The sequence below is a fragment of the Ursus arctos genome, unplaced genomic scaffold, assembly GCF_023065955.2.
Source record: "Ursus arctos isolate Adak ecotype North America unplaced genomic scaffold, UrsArc2.0 scaffold_21, whole genome shotgun sequence".
Classification (NCBI taxonomy): Eukaryota; Metazoa; Chordata; class Mammalia; order Carnivora; family Ursidae; genus Ursus; species Ursus arctos.
This window is the reverse complement of record NW_026622886.1, coordinates 26,700,241-26,722,834: the sequence shown is the minus strand read 5'-3', so window position 1 is coordinate 26,722,834 and position 22,594 is coordinate 26,700,241. Positions and strand designations below refer to the sequence as shown.

General features: G+C 35.5%; 1 protein-coding gene across 1 annotated transcript; it reads left to right on the top strand.

Annotated features, from left to right (window-relative positions):
- The first annotated feature begins 795 nt into the window (after positions 1 to 795).
- ALX1 (ALX homeobox 1) lies at positions 796 to 21,525 on the top strand. Its single transcript, XM_026499949.3, has 4 exons — positions 796 to 1,106; positions 3,965 to 4,269; positions 7,243 to 7,371; positions 20,948 to 21,525. The coding sequence occupies exons 1-4, from the start codon at positions 881 to 883 to the stop codon at positions 21,266 to 21,268; spliced, it is 981 nt and encodes a 326-aa protein (XP_026355734.1). The 5' UTR covers positions 796 to 880; the 3' UTR covers positions 21,269 to 21,525.
- Positions 21,526 to 22,594: the final 1,069 nt, after the last annotated feature.

The window sequence follows — 22,594 nt, the reverse complement described above, 5'->3', positions numbered from 1 at the left end:
GGGTATTGGCATAATGCTTTCAATGCCTCTTGTTCAGCTTCCCTCTCCCACCCATCACAAGCATGTCCACACGCCGCGGCATTCCAGAAAGAAAGGAAAGGCCAAGGGCTCATAAGCGCCGAGAGCGCCAGGACGCCGAGCTCCTCCGGGTTGGAAGAAGAAGCGGCCCCTCCACCGCGGCCGACCCACTAAAGAACTGCCAATGTATCTGGCTTCTTGGGATTCGGGTTAATGTGGATCTTCCACATAAACGATTTACGGATGAAATAAAAGCCCTTTAGAGTAATACTTCCTTTCAAGGTCTTAAGACGCCTCTAAATCTTTCTGGTAGTGAGTGGCCGGCGTGGGGGCGGGGTGGGGACCGGGTGTCGGCCGCGCGGCCCGGAAGGGCGCAGAGAGCGGGGAGTGGAGGGTTAAGTGCTTTGCGATCTCACCAAGCTCTGCCGAAATGCCAGTCCACTGTCGCGGCGACAATGTTTCTGGGTGTCGGGGCCTCGTCCCTCCTGGCATTTGTCTGAAATGGAGCTGTCTGTCTAACCTAGGCCTGGACGCGCCCTACCCGGGTAAGTGGGGGAAGGTGGGGGTGGGGTGGGGGCGGAGGGGGACCCGGGGTGGAGTTAGTCGCCTGCCTATTTTCATATTCATTAGAACTGGGAGGATGCCCGAAGAGCCCAGCTGAGTTTCAAGATATAAAAGCAACTTCGGGTGCCCCCTTTCCAGCCGGGACGTATTATAGGGCTCGGAGCCGGGCAGCTCCCGGCGCCGCAGCGCTCGCTTCCCCTTCCCTCCTCCGCCCTCCCTTCTCCCGCCCACTTGCTCCCTCCCCCCAGCGCTCTCCAGCCTCCGTGCCCCAGGAGCTCCGCAACAGCCTTCCAGGATTATGGAGTTTCTGAGCGAGAAGTTTGCCCTCAAGAGCCCGCCGAGTAAAAACAGTGACTTCTACATGGGCGCAGGAGGCGCATTGGAGCACGTTATGGAGACGCTGGACAATGAGTCCTTTTACAGCAAAGCGTCGGCGGGCAAATGCGTGCAGGCCTTCGGGCCCCTGCCCCGCGCGGAGCATCACGTGCGCCTGGAGAGAGCCTCGCCCTGTCAGGAGAGCAGCGGTGAGTCGCCTGCCCGAGGCTCGGCCACCCTTCCGCAAACCCTAAGTGCGGGGACGTGTCGGGACAGGCAGGCGGGGAGGAAGGAAGGAAGAAAGGAAGGAAAGGGGGAGCGAGAGAGCCCGGAGGGCGGAGGAAGGCAATGGAACAGTGAGCGTTTTAAGGAGCGGTGTTTTGGCTGCAGCCGACTTTGAGGGGCAAAGGAAGGACTAGGCACCGGATTGCCTCCGCGCGGTTCTCTTTAAGCGGTCGAATGCAGTCGCTCCTGGGTCCCGGACTCCCGCTATCTAGGACCCAGGCGTAAACTGATAGGGCGGTAAATAGAGTGTAATTGAGTCAAGACAGCGCGCTTCCTCTGTGAGCCCGACGCGCTGCCCCCGGAGAAGGAGCTGAAATCGATCATAGCTCGTTAGAGGACGTCACTGTCGTCACGAATAAGAAAACTTTGAGTTCCTTTAGGTGAAAAACCTTTTAAAGAAAGTTTTCTAAGACGTAGCGGAATTTTGTGAAGTTGGAAGATTGCTAGATTAGCTTGTGCGAAGTTGTGATTTCGGATTCTTTGGGTTTGCAATACAGCACACATAAATTTTTGCTAAACACCAAATCATTTTCAATAGCTTCGGGTAAAGAATCCCAATAGCAGCACTCACTCCCGAACTCTGTACTGTCTATTTCTCTGACTCCACATTAAAAGTCACCTAAGGACCCTTTCTCGGAATGCTTCTGGGTGAAATCTTCAACTTTGAAAGGCCAAGTATCTCAAAGTCAAAATGTTATCAAAACAAACCATCTATCTTTTCTATCTTGTAACCCAATACAAACCTATTTTTTTAGATCGCGACAGCTAAAGCAAGTTTACAATTCCAAGAGGACTTTTCCTTATCATTGTATATATTCCACAGTTAAGCTGTAAGGAGCGGGTTGCTTTAAAATAACAAACGAATTAAGTGTGAAATATTTACAACAAGCTTCCCGCCCCCTGTTTTAATGGAGGGTCAAAATCTGGCAAGATACTGACTCATAGGGGCTCATTTTCTAAATACTTTGTACACAGTTAAGTTTTTTAAAAAACCATCTCGTATATTTTACTTACTCAGCATTGCAAATTACTTTTGACTTGCAAGGTTGAGCCAAAAATATAGGTGGGAACGACAGAGAAAATCAGTTAAATCGTTTTCAGTCATTGATGTAGAAAGACACACGCAATTAATTTTTATTTTTAATATGCTCAATTTTTGGCTTTCTGGTTGTATTTCAGACTGCAGTATCTTTATTTTTGGAATTCTTGTATACGTAAAGTTACTCGAATGGACAGGATTTTAAAAAAAAAGATTCTCTGATGTCCTGTGTTACTGCTGGATAGGACTACATCCTATTTTAAATTGTCGGGAATCCAAAATAAGAAGAGAAATAGGTGCTTTTTGATATCTTAACAACTTTTTAACGAACATCACATTTTTAGGATGAATTTTAATAGGAAAGTATTAAGTAAGATGAATGTAGGCAGCAGTTCGCTAAATTTAGGAAAGCTCCTGTCTTTCTGCCGAGATGCCCTTAGCCTCACGGCTGCTTCCCCTCCCCCATCCCTAATTACCGAAGTTCCCCATTTAACTCTGCCCAAGACAAAACCGTATTGTTAACCAGTCATGGCTCTTCTTTATATCTAGTTTTACATCACATCTTTTGCATAAAAGATATTAGGCATTTAAGTTATTGTAGGTCTTAAAGTTCAAAACGTTGCTGTAATGACTAGAGCAGTTGCTAAAATACGTTATGAGAGAATTTAAAAACAGATAAAAACAAAAAAAGGATGGCAGTTCATTGGAAATTATTGTTCTGGTGGGTTCACTTTACTTTTTCAAAAACTCTTTCCAATTTCATTATATGCATCCATTGCATTTGTGTGTGTGTGTGTGTGTGTGTGTGTGGCCCCATATGATAGATTTTGTTTTATATCATATTGCAAACATGCCATCAGATCTGGAGGAAATCACTGAAAGTAAAACACCCCTAAACAGAATGGAAGATGACATCTTTTGTAATCTTTTGATGGATGTTTTAATATCTCTGCTTTAGGGAAAAATAAAGCTTTCTGTCTTAAAACATATTACATGAGTTAAACATAAATACAACCTATTTAGGAAGAACTGCAAGTGAGTTTTTACACTAAAGAAGCCTATGTAAATCTTATTCTGTTCTATAAGAAGCACTTCCAGAAACTGATATGAAAGTCATTAATTTAGTAGATCACTTTTTGGAAAAAAAAAAAAGATTAAAAAGCAGACATGAATATACAGTCTAAATATTCAAAATATAGTAGAAATAAAACCATATCTTAAACCTGTAGTCCATACATTTTGCGTGGAGCAGGAAGATAACTTTTAGGAAGAGTTTGGATTTGGGTTTACAGATATTTTTAAAATTGAAATTTTTCAGTTTTTAAAATTGAAATGTCTTTCTTGAGCCATGTAAGTAGCTCGATTTTGTCTGCTGTGAATAAAGACATACATCATTTACCTTAAATTTGGTTCATTTTTTCAAAAATTAGGCTCAATTTTTTAAAAATCTAGAGCATCTTTTAATTTGATCATCTTGATTATAAATTATGTGCGTAAGCATTACATTAGCCCTGTATAAATAAATCTGGCAAATTATGTGAGTTCCATGTGCACATTTTAAAATGGCCTTAAGCCTTCCCAAAGTGGACTAATAATAGTACACGATGTGGTGTTTGAATTAATACTGGCACAATAAATCATTCGCAGACCGCTTTCCTGATGCTCTACATTACCTCAACTTAATTTCTTCATTGAAATGTTTCTCAGTCCTGAGAACTGTTGTTTTCCCCCCTCTGGGTACAGTGAACTATGGGATCACTAAAGTAGAAGGACAGCCTCTTCACACCGAACTAAATAGAGCTATGGACAACTGTAACAGTCTCCGGATGTCTCCCGTGAAAGGGATGCCAGAAAAGGGAGAACTGGATGAACTTGGGGATAAATGTGACAGCAACGTCTCCAGCAGTAAGAAGCGGAGACACCGAACCACCTTCACCAGCCTGCAGCTGGAGGAGCTGGAGAAGGTCTTTCAGAAAACCCATTACCCGGATGTATACGTCAGAGAACAGCTTGCTCTGAGGACAGAGCTCACGGAGGCCAGGGTGCAGGTAGGAGCCAAATGAAGGCCTTGGGTGTGTGTTGGGAAGGGGAGATACTGGTAGAATAATTCAATGGTTGCATTTTGCCACAACAGAAAAAACCGATTCTCCAACTAAAGATCCAGCACTAGGTATTATATGCATGTGGGTTACTAAAATTTCTTTTTCCTTGCAAATGATTTAATCACACAAAAACATAAAAGAACACTTCACTTATTACATAGGCATACAAATTAATGATTATTTAAAGAAAGAGAATATCATAAATATCTCTAATTTAAAAATTAATTTTTGAAGGGCAAAAACAGAATCATAGCTATCTATTTACTAATACATTCATTTTATTTTTTTTCTATTTTATCAGCTATTAAGGTTCTTTTTAGGTTACATACCAGGTATTGGTAAGTTATTTGTGTGATGGCCCATAGATCTATAATTTTCTTGAGATTGGGGTTATAATAAAACGAAGAAAAAAAATGAAACAATCTCACAAATCCCCAATTGTTCTATATACCATAACTTATTTTTACTGTGTATGAAGAAAGATCGTATAGCTCACTTATAATTTTTCTAGCTCTAATAGTTGCCTGGCCATTCCATTTTAACTTTTAAATGTAGATAGCTATGCCTCTTTGCAGAGGCAATAGAAATAATTATCTTGAAGTAATTTTAAAAGATATACTCAATTATATTTATAAGTCATATTCAAATTATCAAATTGGATGGCACAATATACTGAATTTTTAAAAATCATTTGAAAAAATTATATTAGGTAAAATTCTATCTCTTAGGAATATTTTATTTTTACTAGAGTTGCTATTCTAAAACTACATTTTATTAGTTTTCAAGTAACAATCTCAGGGTATAGCCTGTTTCTTTGTGTGTTTTTACCACGCTAAACAGGAGAATATTGAAGTTTGCAATTCCCATACAGTAGGAAAATAGAGAAATGAATAAGATAGTGAAGAATTTTGTCCTGAGAGTAATATTTCTTCTGAAGATTAAGCCATTGTAAGGCCGTTTCATCATTAAAGGCAACATTTGGTGGCGTGGGAATACCAAGCAGCAGGATTTTTCTTTAGCTTCTGGAGGCGAATAGTTACTTTATTTTAATTCAGGAAGTAAATATACAGAAAGTTGATGCTAGTGAAGAATTTTAGAATTGTCAAGTGTTAACATCAGCCCCGTGTGTCTGTTGTTTTATTTTTATTTTTTGCCTTGTGTTCATATATTTGAATTAGTTATACTTGTAACCATAGAAAATATGTTTACACATAGAATGATCAGCTGCGCACAATGGATGTTTTCGCCTTAACGTGTCATCAACTCCTGATTAATTTTTGTCTAAAAACATGCACGAGAGCCAACCTGAACCTAATTTACTCAGGTTTTCTCTTTCTGGCTTTTCATATCAGAGTGGTAATTCATACCTATTTTAAGGAGATTATAAAGCTCTTTTTTCTCTATAAAAAAAAACACAAGAAAACCTCATTACTAAATTTCCTTACTATGCTCCTAGTGCCTGTGAAGATAGGAAGAAAATCTGTTTTGGTTTGTTGTTGATATTGTTTTGGGCCCTGGTCATTATGTGCAATACACCTTTACCAACAGTCTTCTAAGAAACCATACTGACCAGGTAGCTCTCTTTGCCATATTTTAATTGCTGGAAACTCTTTAAAGTGCCTCCTTAAATATGCAGTACGTGCTTGCACATTGAACTGAGGCTTAATATGTATCCGTAAGTGTGATGGTAGAGATAGAGAAGATTACAATTAAATATGAAAGGAGTAAACATTTCAAGTAAGTTTTAACAGTTTTAACAATCTGCACTTCTCTATGTGATTTCTGGCTTCTTTTGTAAGTATTTTGTATTCTGAACAGAGTTCTGTAGGGACTGAAGAGCCTCCTGACAGCTGCTCGTGAAATGTCTACTCAAAAATACCAAATAACACATACTGAATATAATGTTTTGTGTCTCCCTTTAGTTCATTAAAATATTAAAGTGAAGATTCTGGGGAGCTCCAGGTGTGAATTAGTGATTATTTAACCCTCTGAGGAAGATGGCTGTTATGATAAATATTATTAATATAGAAATAAAGAAATCTGGATGGAAGCTTAGGGATTCTGTAGGGCTGAAGTAACTCACAGGCTTACTTGAACTTGGTTATACCTTCCCATTTATCTTATTTATACCTGTAAGTCTGTTATATTGGAGAAATGATTTGGAGATTTCTGAGCATTTCCTATAAGGGAAGATAAGTATTATAAGTGGTGTAATTGATGTAATAAGCACATTTGTGTATTTTAAAACCAGAGTTCGATTTCAGATGGTTCCATTTTACCTAGAGTCTTTATCATGCTCAATATAATAGGTAATCTTAATATTTTCAGTTTCTAAATAATCATGATATTTCTGCCAGTGCCACATGTTTGGATGTAATCTTTGTGTTTAAATTTTTCTAAGATTATCTAAGTATGGGTACAACCCAGCACAGTCTTCACTTTGTGACATGTTCTAAAGATAATTGTTTTTGACAGACCCAGATACTAATTTGGTTATAGTTTGGCTGGGTTAATATTATGTGCATAACCCCAAACTAAAAAGTCATGAATGTCTTCCAGATTTGCAGCATTCTCTGAGAAGAGGATTATCTATGATAATTTGGAGACAAAAGGAGTCTTCAAAATCCTATAATCTAATTCCTTTTTATTTTCCAAAATGAAAAAAAAAAAACAGAGGCTGAGACATATTAAATAATTTTTTAAAGTATTTCCTCCTTTTCTATTAATTTATATTGCCTCATGAACATAGCACTTATCAGGGTGAAATAGAAAGTAAAATTTGTGGATACTTTTGTGACATAAATTTCTTTCTTAGTGATTTTGTTGACCTGGTTTGTTGTTTCTGAGCTGTGTCTTTTAACATCACCATTGCATTTTCACATATTCCTCAGCTAAAATTCTACTTTTTAAAAAAATTAGGTTTGGTTTCAAAATCGAAGGGCCAAGTGGAGAAAAAGGGAACGTTATGGCCAAATACAACAAGCTAAAAGCCATTTCGCTGCCACCTATGATATATCAGTTTTGCCAAGGACTGACAGCTATCCACAGGTATGGTAAACTTCACAGAATACTGACCGTGAAAAATAGATGTGGTTTGTATATTCTTAAAAGGGCTATTATTATTGGCTTTATTATATCTAATACAATAGTAGAGAATGAAAATTTTAACCTCCAGGAGACTTTTTGCATGTTTGTTAGATGTTTATTTTACTAGAATATTTATTTTGTTATTATTTTCTTTTAGAGCCATTTGTTCAAAAATATTTTAGGTCCCTTCCTTGTTACACATTGCAACAGCTAAAGTAGCATCATTCATAGCATAAGCCTTTTAATTAGTCTACATTTTAGCTATTCAGACTTGTTTCCTTTGTTAACTTTTCAAAATAAATAAAGCATTGCTTGGCGTGCTGTCTCTGTGGCTAATGTTTTATGAACTATTCCCTAACCCAGTGTCTGGTGTGGTCTATGAAACCTTCAGTTCCACTTAAAAATCTCCCTTTTCCTATGTTGTCTTTCCAGCTTTGAAGTTACTCATTGTTTTAAGGAGACATTTAGCCCTTGGTTACTTAAAACATACATTGGCTTAGTACTGGAGATCACTGAAACAATTTGTCACATTAAAAAACACATCCACCCCTTTATAATGGGAACTCTCACCTCATTTTAAAGAGCATTTAAAAATTCGTTTTCTTCTCATTTTTTCCTTTTAATTTAGAGGCCTTATTTTTTCTTTCTCACAACTTTGTAATGCATGTAAATAAAATACGTTTTATCTTTTGAATTGGACAGTAATTTTTCCTATTACCGAGTTATAGTATTTGGAACTGTAGTTGGTACATGATAAGGAACAAGACATTTGTTTCATTCCTTACTGTTTAAGGATATGCATTGTTACAGACCATTTTGAAAACAAATATGTAACATATATGCTGGGGGAATAGCTTGACAGTCCAGTAACCAAATCTTCGCCACCCCAAACTTAAGGGTATTCATTTTCTTCAACTCTAAGTTCATACCCTGTGAGCATGAATCCAGTCCTTTCGTTTTGTTCATCCTTATATTCTGATGCCTTTTATGATTCTTAAAAACCTATTTTGAGACCTTCACCCTTCCAGACAAATTCTACAAATTTATTAATGTAACGTTATATGTGAGTAAAAGCCTTAGAGATCACCTAGTTCAGTCCTTTTAAACGTTAGGAAACGAAAGCCGTGGGAGGTAAGGAATTGGCCCGTGATCACAGGAGTGCTTCCTCATGGGCCAGCCTATGGCGGGCTGCCGCAGCTAAGCCTCGCCGCTGTGATCTGCTGGACGGCAGCCCTTTGAATAAATGTCCATACCTGCCATCAGAAGAACCGTGTTTTTTCTTACTCTTAAAAATTGATCTTAAAGTAGTTCCTTTATTTTTTCCTCCAGTTTAAAAGCATGTATATATATATATACTCTGTTATTTACCATCACAGGGCCAATGAGCTTTTATTCAGCGAGTAGTTTTGAGTGTCGTGGTTGAGTTCTGAACATAGTACTCTGAGGAGGTCTCCGTGGTAGGCTCTAGATTCCATGAGAGCAGCTCTGGAGTGGTTTTGTAGTTGTGAACACAGCCATAGCCCTTACTGTATCAGGCAGTGTTCTAAGCAGGTTGCATGTGGTAACTCGTTTCATCCTTCCCATGATCTTATGCAGTAGGTGTTATTAATTAGTTATGCTCATTTCCCATATGAGGAAACTGAAGCACAGAGAGGGGAGATATTTACTTATCTTCACTGGTAGGGATCTCATCACAGGCAGTCTGGCTCCCACGTGCAAGATCTTAACCCATACAATAGACTGTCTCTCCCAACGACTATGTTGAAAAGATCGAATAATTAATAAATGAATAGCAAAGGTAAGGCCTAAGTGGCATTATTCAAGTCTGCGGTTTAGTTCAGGGGAGTGGAAACTATACTCAGAGCCAGTGAAATAACAACGGAAAGGACCAAGATGGCGTATATTGGCGTGGACTTTATATAAGTGTGAACCACTTCACCGTGACGAACTTAGAAATAAAGTTACAAATTAATGAACTCTTTTCAAATGGACTTTATACCATCTTACTACTTACAACATACTGTTTTTGGCACCTTTTTATTTCAGTCTTCGTTGCTTTCCTTGGAAACCCCATTTCCCTTTTCCCTTGGTGTGTGTGTGTGTGTGTGTGTGTGTGTGTGTGTGTGTGTGTTTCCCCCACTTCCCTGTGCCCTGCTGGTGGTTGTCTTATCTCTAACTTCCCTCTCCTCTTCAGTGCAACGTAGAATATTTAGAATAGTGCCTGGCACAAACTAAGCTCTTTATAAGGGCTCAGTGTAACTTAACATACTCTTAGTCATGCTTTTCTCCTGGGATTATCTTGCCATCATGTTATTGTGCCTCCTAGCTTTTGAGATTGTCAGTTAACACACTGGGGTGACCCACTAAGCAGCTCAAGCAGGAAGGGAGATGGTACAATCGAATTATACAGTCAATAGTCTTTTCCACTCCAAAAAAGGACTCATTTACAAATTTCCCCTCACAAATCATGGGAATTTTGCACTAATTCTCCCTGTGGTTTCTCCATAATTTATGTACATTCGTTATACCAACTCTTAATTTAAGTATGGCAACACAGGCATCACATGTTGAAGTTATTGTTTTTGAAGTTATTTTGACAGTATAATTCATCAACAATAATAAAATCAATACTGTAAAATCCATAGTAATTTTTTATATTGGTAAGTCATTAAATGTTTGGTTGCCAAAAATACTGAAACCAAGTGTCTCTCACTCCCCACTGTGGGTATTGGAGAGAGTCAGGAAAATTCCATTTTAACTTAAAAATATGTGGGTGATTTTTTTTTTATTTTGAAGAAATAATTATGCCAAGATCATGTCTCTCAAACTTCAGCCTAAAGGAAACTTTTTCTTAAGCATGTGTCTTGAAAATAGAAATTACAATCAGAAAAATAGGAACCAAAACAGAATCCAGCAACCCAGTACAGTCAGACCCTTGGTTACTGAGCTTGGTTACTGTTACTAATTACAGAAAAAAAATATTAATTACCAAAAAGTTGGAAACTAGAAAACCAGAAACAGGATAGAAATGAAGAATTAACAATTTGGCAGGAAAACAGCAGCATACACAGAAATACATGAAAAACAGGAATGGTTGGGAAAATGATCTCCTCAGGTCTGCTCAATGTGAATAATAATCTTGCCAGCTATAAAAGTATCTCTATATAACATATAAGTTTATTTATGAATAGTAATTAATATTTTCTAAAGTCTTCTAAATACTTTGTTTCCATTGCTCTCATTACCAAATAGTAACAACAGCCCTACTGGTAGAATTAAAACCTACCAGTTGAGGGCTTGTTTTTAAGCCAGGCTTCTTTCTGACAGCCATTAACTCAGTGAATTTAAGTCCAGGTTTTCTGAGTACAGGGGTTCAGAGCTCTTTACGCAGCATCCCTGAGCAATGAAATATTTCAATTTTGACCCTAAAAACACCAAATCACTTTGGAGAGCAAACGTGCTTTCATTTTTTAAATGTATAAAATAATGATATAAAGCATTTAAAAAAATGTAGACACTTTTAGACTGTGTTCGGGTATTCTCTTTTTAAGCTTGTTCATATTTGATAGCAAGCAAACAGTGAGAGGAGAGATGTCAATAGTAATACACTTTAAGGTCGTACATTTTGATGTACTGAAAAATAGTGTCTGTTTTTTAAAAGCCCTTTATTTTGGCTCGCGATGTATCAGTTGTCATCTGGCAGCACCATGATTTAGCTAAATGAAACTAGCCTACCTGATGCTCTCCATGACATGACCTTTCAAACAACAGTCATGCGCTCCATCTAGTCCCTGTGCTGAGCTGAATCTGATCCTCTGTCTTGAATTCCCTCCCGTCCCCTAACCTGTGTTTCCTCCAGGAAACCTTCCCTCAGTTCTCCCTCAATCAGCACATCACTTCCTCACTGACTAGTGGTGGAGCTTACCCAGCGTCTGCCGCCCCGTTTACACTCTAAAGCACTCATGCTTTAGAAAGGATGATTCAGTTCTTAACTTCGTATTACAACAGTATCTAGCAAATTATGTATACACCGAAGAGATGTGGAAAAAAGCCGTTTCACGTCAACATTCTGGAATATGTTAGGAACCCCAAATTAACCAATTTTCAGTTAAAACAGATGATTTCTGAATCTCTGCTGTGAACCGTCTCTGGGGGCCTCAGCAATTAACTTTCTCTCTCTGAGTCTCAGTTTCTTCCTCTGTTGGAAGAAATAGATCACGAAGATTTTGCAGAACGCTTTCGACTTATTTTTTTTTTCCAGAGTTATTTGCATTTTAGTCAACAAATACATGCTAGGTACTGTTTGAGGCACGAGGGTTATGTAAACCATCCAGACAGAATCTCTTGCTTTTTGGTCAGATTTTGAACCAGGTGATATTCGTACCAAATTCTGCAGACACTTCTTGATGCAGCCTACACCCAGCAGACCAAAAAGACCTATATACTTTTGTCTTTGAGTTGAAAAAGCAAGCATCTATCGAGTAGATTCTAATTTATTTCTAATTTATGAAGACCAGAGCATTTCTTTAAATAATTATTCTGTTGAATAAAATATCTTTCAAGGTATAAACATTCTCTGGAGGATTATAGCCAGCCTTTGTTCTTACCAGAAACTCTAGTTTCATGCCCTTAGGTTTGGCTCAGATCACATGTGCATCGACTTTATCGTTTACTTGCTGGGTGATGTTGGGTAAGTCTCCTGACTTCCTTGATCTTCAGATTCTTTCGTTGTAAAATGGAGATATTATTGGTGCTAGAGTGGGTGGTGTGGATCTCATCATCCTAAATGCTTTTTCTGTCATTGAGAGGACTAAATTGATTTCCAAACAGTCTGTGGAGCGAAGTCATGGGACTTGCGGAGGGCTAGGTGTTCATGTTTGACTATGGGCTTCACAGCCAGGGAGTTGTGGGTTCAGATCCTGACTCTGCTACTTAATAGATTGTAGACCTTTGGCGAATGAATTAACTTCTAGGCATATTTCTCCTCATTTGTAAAATGGGTATAAAAGTTCATAGGACGTTTGTGAAGATTAGAAGCAACAGTTTCTGCAAAGTACTTAGGACATTGCTCGGGACATAATGAGTGCTCAGTAAATAGTAACAACCCTGTAATAGCCATTAGTCATTATTGATTCTACAGTAGAGAGGTCGCTAAGTGGTGGGAATGTTCTGTTATTGTAGCATTGAAGCTAATCCAATTTTTGAGTAAATTCACTATTTAAGGGTCTACGGAAAGATCAAATTTAGTTAAATGTACTTTCCTCTTTAAATTGGGACAACCAAATATGGTAATTTAAGGAATGTTTGAGTATATTCTAAATCCACCAAAATTATTTTCTCATGAAGAAAATATTTTCATCAAAAAAATTTAAAAGGTTTGAAGTTTGTTTCCCACCAAAATTTTTCATGGGGTTTTGCTCAGTATATAGTGAGAATCATAACTAAATTTATGTTTACGTAATATACAAGGGGACCCATGCAGTGTCTTGCTTTCTGTTGTTTAATTGATGACTTAATAAATATATGCCATTTGGAGTTTGAACGTACCAAAGGTTGGATTCAAGTTATAAATAATTTGTAGTCATTGGAGTAATTTAAAACACAGATGCAAGCTGTACAACATTTCTAGTTTAACAAATTCTGTTTCAAGCATTGTAATTATACAGTTTTTTTTAAAGGAAATGTTAACATTTCTGTAAGACAGTGATTGTGAAAATATTGTTCTGCCCTTCTTAAGTCTAGCGTCAGTTTCTGTACTAATCTTAAAGTTTACATTTACTTAAGCTAAATAAAGAATATGGAACTTGACTCCTTCAACCACTGTGGTTTAGCAATTTAAAGGCGTCTGAAACAGTAAATAAATAACCAAAAATCTTTTTTAAATGTTAGTAAATGTTGCTATACTTGGTGCATTGTATAATAAATATTCTCATATCTATGAGACAACCAATTTAAATGGTCCCATAGTGATACAGTGAACCTTCTCTTAGGATCAATGGAGGACAAAAATATTAACATCACTGGGTCAACAAATCATATTGATATAAAATTGCTAATTTAGTTAAGTGTATAAAAATATATACAAGTTATATAACGATTTGTATAAGAATATTTCATATATATGTAAAATATTTCATATATATGTAAAGTATATATACATATATATATAAGTTACATGTACCATCAATTAAATGAAGACGCAGCTAGACACAAAGAGGGAATAATTTTTATTTTGTTGAAAATACAAACACTTTACAGAGATTAAAAAAAATATCCTGCAAAAGAAGCAAAGTGCATTCATATCTTAGAATATGAATATAGACATTTTTTTGAAAAATGTGATATTCAAGTTATTTAATATGACTTACTGACTTTACATAGTAATAATAACTTAGCCTTTTTTTTTTTTTTTTTTGCTTTTACTAGGTGATTGCTGTTAAAGCATTGAATGTAACTGAATTGGTCATGAGTATTTTATAGTTTAAGAGGAAAGAATAAATTAATAAATTGAGTAGTTTACCAAAATAAATATATATGTAAAAATAAATGATTGAAGAGTGCTATTGTTGCTTATACACATAAAAACTACCTTACGGGGGATGGAGAAGAACCAGAGGGGCAATTAAGCCTGAGAAGTCTGTGCCAACAGACCTTGGGTTAAGACCTGCAGCACACATTGTTATTGCTAGTGTGAACTTATGATATATTTTAACTCAGAGTTTTTGCTCGCCATATTTATTAAGCCTCTAAATTTAAAAATATCCTGTGCAGATTAAAGTATTTGCATATTGGATTTATATTTTAAGTTATTAATTCACAAGGAAAACTTAATTTATATTTTAACCTTTGTTTCCTATAGTTGTGGATTTTGTTTTAATTGGGGAATTGTGTCATTAGAAATGAATCAAGTGCTGTCAACAATGGCTATCATGCATGTATTCAAATACATGAAAAATAATGTGACAGTTAATTGGAAAAGACTCCATGTTGATCACTGTTGCTGAATAATAAGTAAAATAGCAAATCCTAAGTGCTATTGCTTTATTCCCTCCTTAGGTGAGTTGGTTTGAAAAGTGTCATTTTAAGGCATATAGAGTGAGATTTCCTGTACGTCTTTTTAATGATCATGATTACCATACAGTTTAAGCACACATCCAACACTAAAAGAAGAGAAAAAAATGTCCTTAATGTTTCTTATACTTTTGACTTGGAGCACATATTTCAAAAAGCATTTAAGTGATGCAGAATTTAAACACATTTATGTGATGTCATTCTGAAAATTTCCAGACATTAACATATCTTATGAAGGTTAGTGCTCTTAATTTTTGCACTAAAAAGATACATATAATTATTTTTCTGTAAAGCAGTTTTCTTCTCAGATTTTTAGTCTCATATGATTGTTATATCTTACAGTGATTTTTTAATGGAAGATTCACTCTTGTTCCAAATCTCTGTACATATTTCTAAGATGGAATTTTATTTAAAAAATCAAAGTAGCAACCAATATTTAATATATGACCTTTTCCTGATAAATAATTTCTAATCACTTCAGCTTAATGATACTATATGTTGAAAAGGTATACTTTTGATATTTTTGAAATGTAAATTGATTCCAAAAAATCTTAATAATTATATGTTATCTGAATTATTTATGTGAAAATTATAGCTAATAAGTAGGCACTGATGAAAATGTACCCTTATTTCTGTCTTAGGTAGAACCTAAACATTAACCAAACAGGTTAATCTTTTCACAACGCTATTAACTTAATTGGGACTTTTTTTTTTTCCAGATGGACAAAGTATCAGTGTTTGAAACTTATTCACTTATTCTCTGGTAGCAAGTGAGACTTACTCACTGGTAGCAAATTCACTATTTAGAAAAACATTTATATTCTTTCTCCCTGACAGTAACTTCTTGATGTAGTTAGTAGAAAAGTTAATGGGACCCTAAAATTAGTCAATAACTAAAAATATCTGCAAGTTACTAAGTGTATGATTCTTATTAACATTTTATCACCCTAAATTTTAAAGGGAGGGTTATGCTAGTAAAGAATATAATGGCCTCTTAAAAAATTAAACTGCTTCTGAGGAAAGTCATGTTTGCATTTTTTAAAGAGACCATATAAAAAAATCTAGTAAATTATAGAAGTAATAATGTGGTAATAAATCTACATAGTAAGTATTGAATAATATACAAAGTGGTCAATAAATGTAAACATTCTCTCAAAGAGGAAAAACAAAAATCAACTTTTGGATTTTCTTGCAAAGAAGCTATTGCTAAAACGTTATTACAAATACCTCTTTGTGAATCCCTGATCTGTGTCCTTTTAAAGCAAACTTTACCGCCCGCAGGAAAGTGTGTAGGCATATGGTGTGAGGGTAGTATGAGTGTAGCATGATGTGTGTGTGTGTGTGTGTGTGTGTGTATGTGTGTACATATGGACATTGGTGGCAAGTAAGAGCCATCTATATATAGAAGAGGAATAAGGTTAAATAAACTTGTTTTAGTAGAAAAATATTTAGTTAGTTTTAGAGTTGCTTTAAAATTAAAGAATGATTATTACTCAATGATTTCATGTTATTAAGTGTGTCTCTTAGATCCAGATTAAATTCCATAGGGTGGTGTCTTCTAAATAGCACTAGCATTAGGAAATAGAATATATAATGCTGTCATGGAACTATTTGATGTTTTTATAAATCATGGTACTTTATAGCTAATGGAAAGACTAACAAACTTTCATTTCTTTTAAGAGGCTTTTTAAAAGTACGAAAAGTTGCTTGCTATAATAAAATCAGCAAATATATTAGAAATGTACACTAGGTTTAGTATACTAAAAATTTCTTTGTAGTTTTGATTATACAAAGAATATGTCAAGTTTCTAAGGTGAAGGTAAATGAGATTTATAATTTCTCATTCATTATTTACCATTTTACTTCAACTCATGATGAATATATATCCACAGTGAAGAACTCATGTGTGTGTGTGTGTGTGTATAAAATGCATACATATATTGACCCTTTCTTTCCTGTGTATTACTTTTAATTCCTTGGAAGAAAAATGAGTGTTGAATGAATTTTATTTCTATTTGGAAAGAATCAGACAAAAAAACCAACTTTCCTCCTAAATTCAAAGTCATGGAATAATTAAGTGTTAACTTTTCATTTGATTAGAAAAACATTAAGGGGCAAATGTTCAAAGTAGAGTGTAGTAAGCCAGCTGAACCTCCATTTGTGCTAATGGGATGCAGTTGGCTAAGTTCCCTGGACGATGCTTTGAAAGCACCCCTAGAACTTTTTAAAAATGTTGCGAAGCACATTAAAACATGGAATATTTTTAGATTTTCTACTCCTTTTAAACACAATAAAGAAGAAAAAATGTAAAGGCAGTCTTCTTCTTTTTTTTGGCACACAGGAAAGAAGGACGTGAGTATTATTTAATAATGGTGTTCCTGATTGTGAAGCTCTTTAATAATATACCGTTAGAGGCCCACAAAAAAACCCTAAAATTTATTTGGTGCTGAACTCCACCATTGGAGGTGTTTCTGAAATAGTCCAAAAAAGAAAAGTAGTAATCCTATTTAGGAAAAATAAAATAGATTCTTACATTGCAAAATCTAACAGCAAGTATAATATTTCTTCTAATGAGTGGGTGAGACTTTTGTGTGGCTTCTCTGTTAAGAAATATATGTACAGTTTTAGACAATATGACTTGTAGATTTGAGCACATGTTTTTAAAATGACCACTTGTATAAGAATAGAATTGGTGGAGGGATGGAGGGGCCATAGACTGAGCTCACCTTGACAGCAGGAAGATTTATTCAACCACAAGCTCTAACAGCTTTGTTGTTTGATCAAATAGTGCCTTTGAGGAATGCTTAAGAAAAAAAGACTCGTGTAATAATTGCCTAAGATATTTGAAGATTTTTACATGTAAGAAGGATGCTGCCTGTTCTGCATCATTTTAAAGAACAGAAATAGAAGTGATAGAGGAAGGTAACAGCTCACTTTTTACAGAGCTCTCCAAAAGGCAGTGAAAATTTTTTAAAGAGGTGAGCTTCTTATCACAGGAACTAAATATAATTGAAAGTGTACAAGGGGTTTTTGCATTTGGAAAGAAGTTGGACTTTAATAGTGTTGCCTCATCCCAGGTGATTTTCAGAATTCATGTATTATTGTCATTGTCATTATTTTAATACAGATCCCATAAGCTGCACCCCATACTTAATGAGTCAATCTCCAAGAAGATCTATCTGTGATGAGGAATAAGTACTTGATAGGAAAATAAAACTACCCAGGGAAATACAGTCAACAGTGTCCGGGGATGAAATTTTCATGATAATTATCAAGATTATACAGAATAGTGATTATAGAGCTCAAATTAGGAAACGAAATTTAGATATATTAGCATAAACTGTCCATAAGATTTTGGTTACACCTGCAAGATGGATCAGTTCAAATTTCATATTCTTCGATATTTTTCAGTCATTTAATAAATTTGTATTAAGTGCTTATCAGTATTGTGTCAGGCTGAAGGATGAAGAAAAAAATATGAGCAAACATCGGGGATTTTGCTTTTAGAGAATAGAGCCTGTGAACCCGCACAAGGTGAGGATGACAAATAAGTAAATAACCAATTTCAACTTATAAGACTAGTTTTTATATCATTGTTGCATTTCTTAAGATTTTCTGGATTCAGATTTGACCTCTGCCATTGGAGTTACACATCTTGTGGAAGGTTCTTACGCCCTCTGTTTTATAGTTTTACCTTTTATAAAATGGGGGAACTAAAAGCAAAGAAGCATCTTTTAGAGTATAGAAATGATTAGACATCTTCCCAGTACATCTAATACCATGCACGTGGTAATTCAGTGCTAACCGTTAGCTACCATGAGCACGATTTTGGTTGTTGTCATCAGATGTTTAATCATCCGGAGGGAATGCTTCAGAGGAAGCAAAACCTCAATTCACTGGGGATGTTGTCTTTTATGATTTGCATCTAACTTTCACTATCAAAACCAACTAAAACCCTAAAGTCAGATGAAGACTTGCCAGCAATTTTTAAGTGAAAGAAAGATATGGGCTGGAGGAGAGAGAGATCAGGAAATAGGACATACCAGTAAAAATGTGCCACATTATCACTACCCATGGGACTACATGGGTATCTTCTCACATCCAACTAAAATATTGCTGTAGGAACTTGCTTGACCAGTCTGTTCTGTTCAGAAAACACTTCTTTCTATATGCCAGAAATTCTTTCACCAGAAGTAACACATTTAACTTTTTTGATCACGTCCAGATAAGAAGTTTTGATCAGAATAAAAATATCTGTCCATGCCATGGAAACTGGAGATTTATTTTCAACTTATAGGTAGATTAATGTGAATTATTTTAGGGAGAAAAAACTTTCCTAATTTACACTGATAGATAACTTTCCCCGTCTCTACCATCCTTACTTTCCTTCTTCTTTTGTTTTTTTACCTAGTTATTAAATATATTTCTATGCTTTTGGAATATGAGTAGATGATTTTAGTAATAAATTTCAACAATACTATGTATAAATTGAGGAATCCTTTAACAAACTTAAAATGTAAATAATCTTTCTCTACCGCTATTTTGCCTTTCATTTATTTTTTCAAAAATAAGCAAGCAAGTTCACTTTCATTTCCTGAAAGCCCCTTTGTCAGACATGTGACTGTGGGTTTTGCAGTGTAGCACAATGGTTGATTGAATGTCAGAGGAAAATCACCCAGATCAAGTTAGAAGAGCTAGGTTGACAGAGTAATGACATTAACAGTCCCTCTTGTTGGTTTGAGATACATAACTCAGCCATCAGTGGCACCAATCATTATATTTTGGCTAACGTGGGATACGTTTAGTAGATCAGCCAAAATTAAAACGACATAGCCCAGGATGACTTAAAGATTAATAGAATATGCAAATCATTAAATATATCTATAGCTATGTCTCACAAATTTCATATATTTAAAGCAGCTTATAAATATATTTATATAAATAACTATTTCTAAAATAACACTGAAGTGAGAATTGTGCCAGTCTTTAAGCCCCAACTCACAGATGAAATTAGCTGTTCAGATTTTCCCTTACGTTTGAAACTGGTTAAGCAGTCTTTTCTTGAGTGACAGAGTAACATCTCTACCAGTGCAATGTAGAAGATTCATTAACATGTGATGCTATTAATTGAAAATAAGTTGTCTTAAAAAGGAAGATTTAAGCGTGGGTATTGGGAGACGACACCAGAGGTTATATGCAGTAGACTGGAATCTTTACGTAAAAATAAATATAAGCAAACATTATTCGTGTATGTGTTAAAAACAATGATGATATGATTCTAATTATCATGATTTTAAAAAAGGAAGCCAGATGTGGTAAACATAGGTATTACTGCTCCATTGTGGTTCACATTTTTGTAATAATATTGCAATATTGTAATAATGTTGCAATTTTTAAATTTTGTTTTCTAAGGCTTGAACTCTGTCTCATTTTCCTCAGCTCCTGAAGTTTACATGATTTTTCTCTGTGCTTCTCAGTAATGCATGTGAACACTGGCTTTTTTTTTTTTTCCTTTCTTTGTTTTAATAGTTGGTCTAAGATACCTCCTATTTAAAACTCATATTACACAAATTCTATTTAGTGTCTCCTTTACATGCTAGTAAATTTAGAGAAATTTGTGTTTGTTTTTCCTTAATACTAAGAAATGTGAATTTTCTGGGCACAAGTGACAACCTACTTTTCAGTCTTAATTGTACTTTAATATATATAGTACTTTAATTGTACTCATGATATTTTTGCTAATACTAACATATTTTTCTCAGTTGTGCTTTCATTATTTGGTAATGGTCGTGTTTTAGAATTTTAAATTATTTTACATGTCACAATTCTGTTGCAACCTCAGTATATCATATAAAGCATAGAAAAAATGTTTAAAAAATATATATATAGCTCATATTCACAGAGCTATGTATTTAAGATTATAGGAAATAAAAAGCAATGAAAGGGTAAACATTTCCAATAGTGAGTTTAATTAAAAATATCTACAGAGTAAATATCAGGAATGGTTTCCAACAAAAGCTGCCACACTGAGTCCGACTATAGAACTTCAAAAAAATGCAATTGTGTCATTGAGTTTAGAAGGATGAAAACTATATTTAAACTTAAAACTGTATTTTAAACTGCTTTTGTAAACACATGAATTTATCATGAATCATGACTAAATCTAGATTTCATTTAAAAAATCACGACTATAAAAAGAATACTCAAGAGATTGACATGTTTTGAGAGTATTTTATGTGGTCAAGTATGTGGGTTTTGGTGATCTGTGGCAGTATAACAGATCGGAAGAATCTTTCAAATAATTATTTTTTAGTAATGACTTTCGGTACTCAGAATGTCATTACAAACCACCCAATGGGAGCAAACAATGCATAGCTGACAAAATTGAGTCAACACTGCTTAACAAATGTAAGGGAACAAAAGTGAGAATGCGTAAATGTAATATTTGTTGTTTTATATATTCCAGATTCAGAACAATTTGTGGGCAGGAAATGCGAGTGGTGGTTCTGTGGTTACTTCATGCATGTTACCACGTGACACTTCCTCCTGCATGACACCTTATTCTCACTCGCCTCGGACAGATTCCAGTTACACAGGGTTTTCAAACCACCAGAACCAGTTCAGCCACGTGCCCCTCAACAATTTTTTCACTGACTCTCTTCTTACTGGGGCTACCAATGGACATGCATTTGAAACAAAGCCAGAATTTGAAAGGAGGTCTTCCAGTATCGCAGTTCTTCGAATGAAAGCCAAGGAGCACACTGCCAATATTTCATGGGCCATGTAACATACAGTACTCTTTTATTTTTCTTTTAATGGCAAAGTAAAACATTCTATTTCTCATATTTAAAGGATACCACAATAAGCTGCTGTGTGCGGAATTGCTAAAGGTCAAGATATACAGTGAGACCAGCTTAAATGAATAGTTGTTATTATTTAACATTAAAATCTAAGAATGAACCTCTGAAAAGACTAAATAGATTTACCATCCATCAGTCTCCACAAACTCTGTTTTAGTAGTAAATTTTTTTTCCTATTGTACGAGTCGATGAAATACGATCATGCAACTTCTTAAAAGAATAAATGTATTAAACAAATTCCTCTGTTATAGATTGATTTATGTCAGTTCTGTATAACAAGAAATCCCTTGTAAAATAAGATCTGATAAAGGAGGAAATACACTGGGGAAAATGTCAAGATACCAAAGCTGTCAGGTAAATATTGAAGCAGGGTGTTTCGGGGAGTGGACCCTTATTTCTCCCTCTCTGGCTCCAAGACACAATGGGCATATCCCCTGTTGCTGAGAATTTATCTTCAGGCCTCAAAGATTTTTTTTTTTTTTTAACCTCTCAATGTTTTAGTGAATTTCAACCCCATGAAATAGAACTCTTCTAAAATGGCCAACATTTGCATGAAATATTTGGGCGTAGTTTCCTGAAACCATGTGGCTAAAGGTGATAACTGAAATATTCCGGTGTGATTTAAAATATAGTCGTGAGAATAGTTTCTATAAATGCTATCTTTTAAATGAAAAAGTCAGCACCGATTCAGTGAAAAAGCCAACACCGACTCACAGCACCGAGTTAGTATCACACAGTAGAAAAAAAGTAAGTTACAAAACCTACTGCTGCTTTTAAAAACTAAAGTTGCGTCGATTGAACTGTACACAGAAACATCTAATAAATACGTTAAAAGAAACTTTTTTTGACATGTCCCATTATGCTTGATTATATTATGAAACATTTTCAGTTAAAAGAGCAGCAAACCTGAATTTATCTTCATTTCACGGGTTTATGCAAGTGCACATGTGTGCGTGTTTGTTTTTGATATATAAGCCATAAGCATTTTTTTGCTACTGTGGTTTTGCATAGGGAATTAAAATGTCAGAAGGCTCTCTAAAATTTCTGGTGGAAAAGAAAAGAAAAATACATTGCATCTGGAAAATTGCTAACCCCTTTGATTTACTTCTCCTCCCTTTCTCCTGTCACATTCCAAGCTTTTTCAGATGAGTGAAATGTCAACCTCCTTAAAAGACTCTTAATTCATAAAGGCAAAGTAAATTAATTGAAAGGAAGATGGCTCCCATGGCTTGGATCAGAGCAAGGTCTGCTCT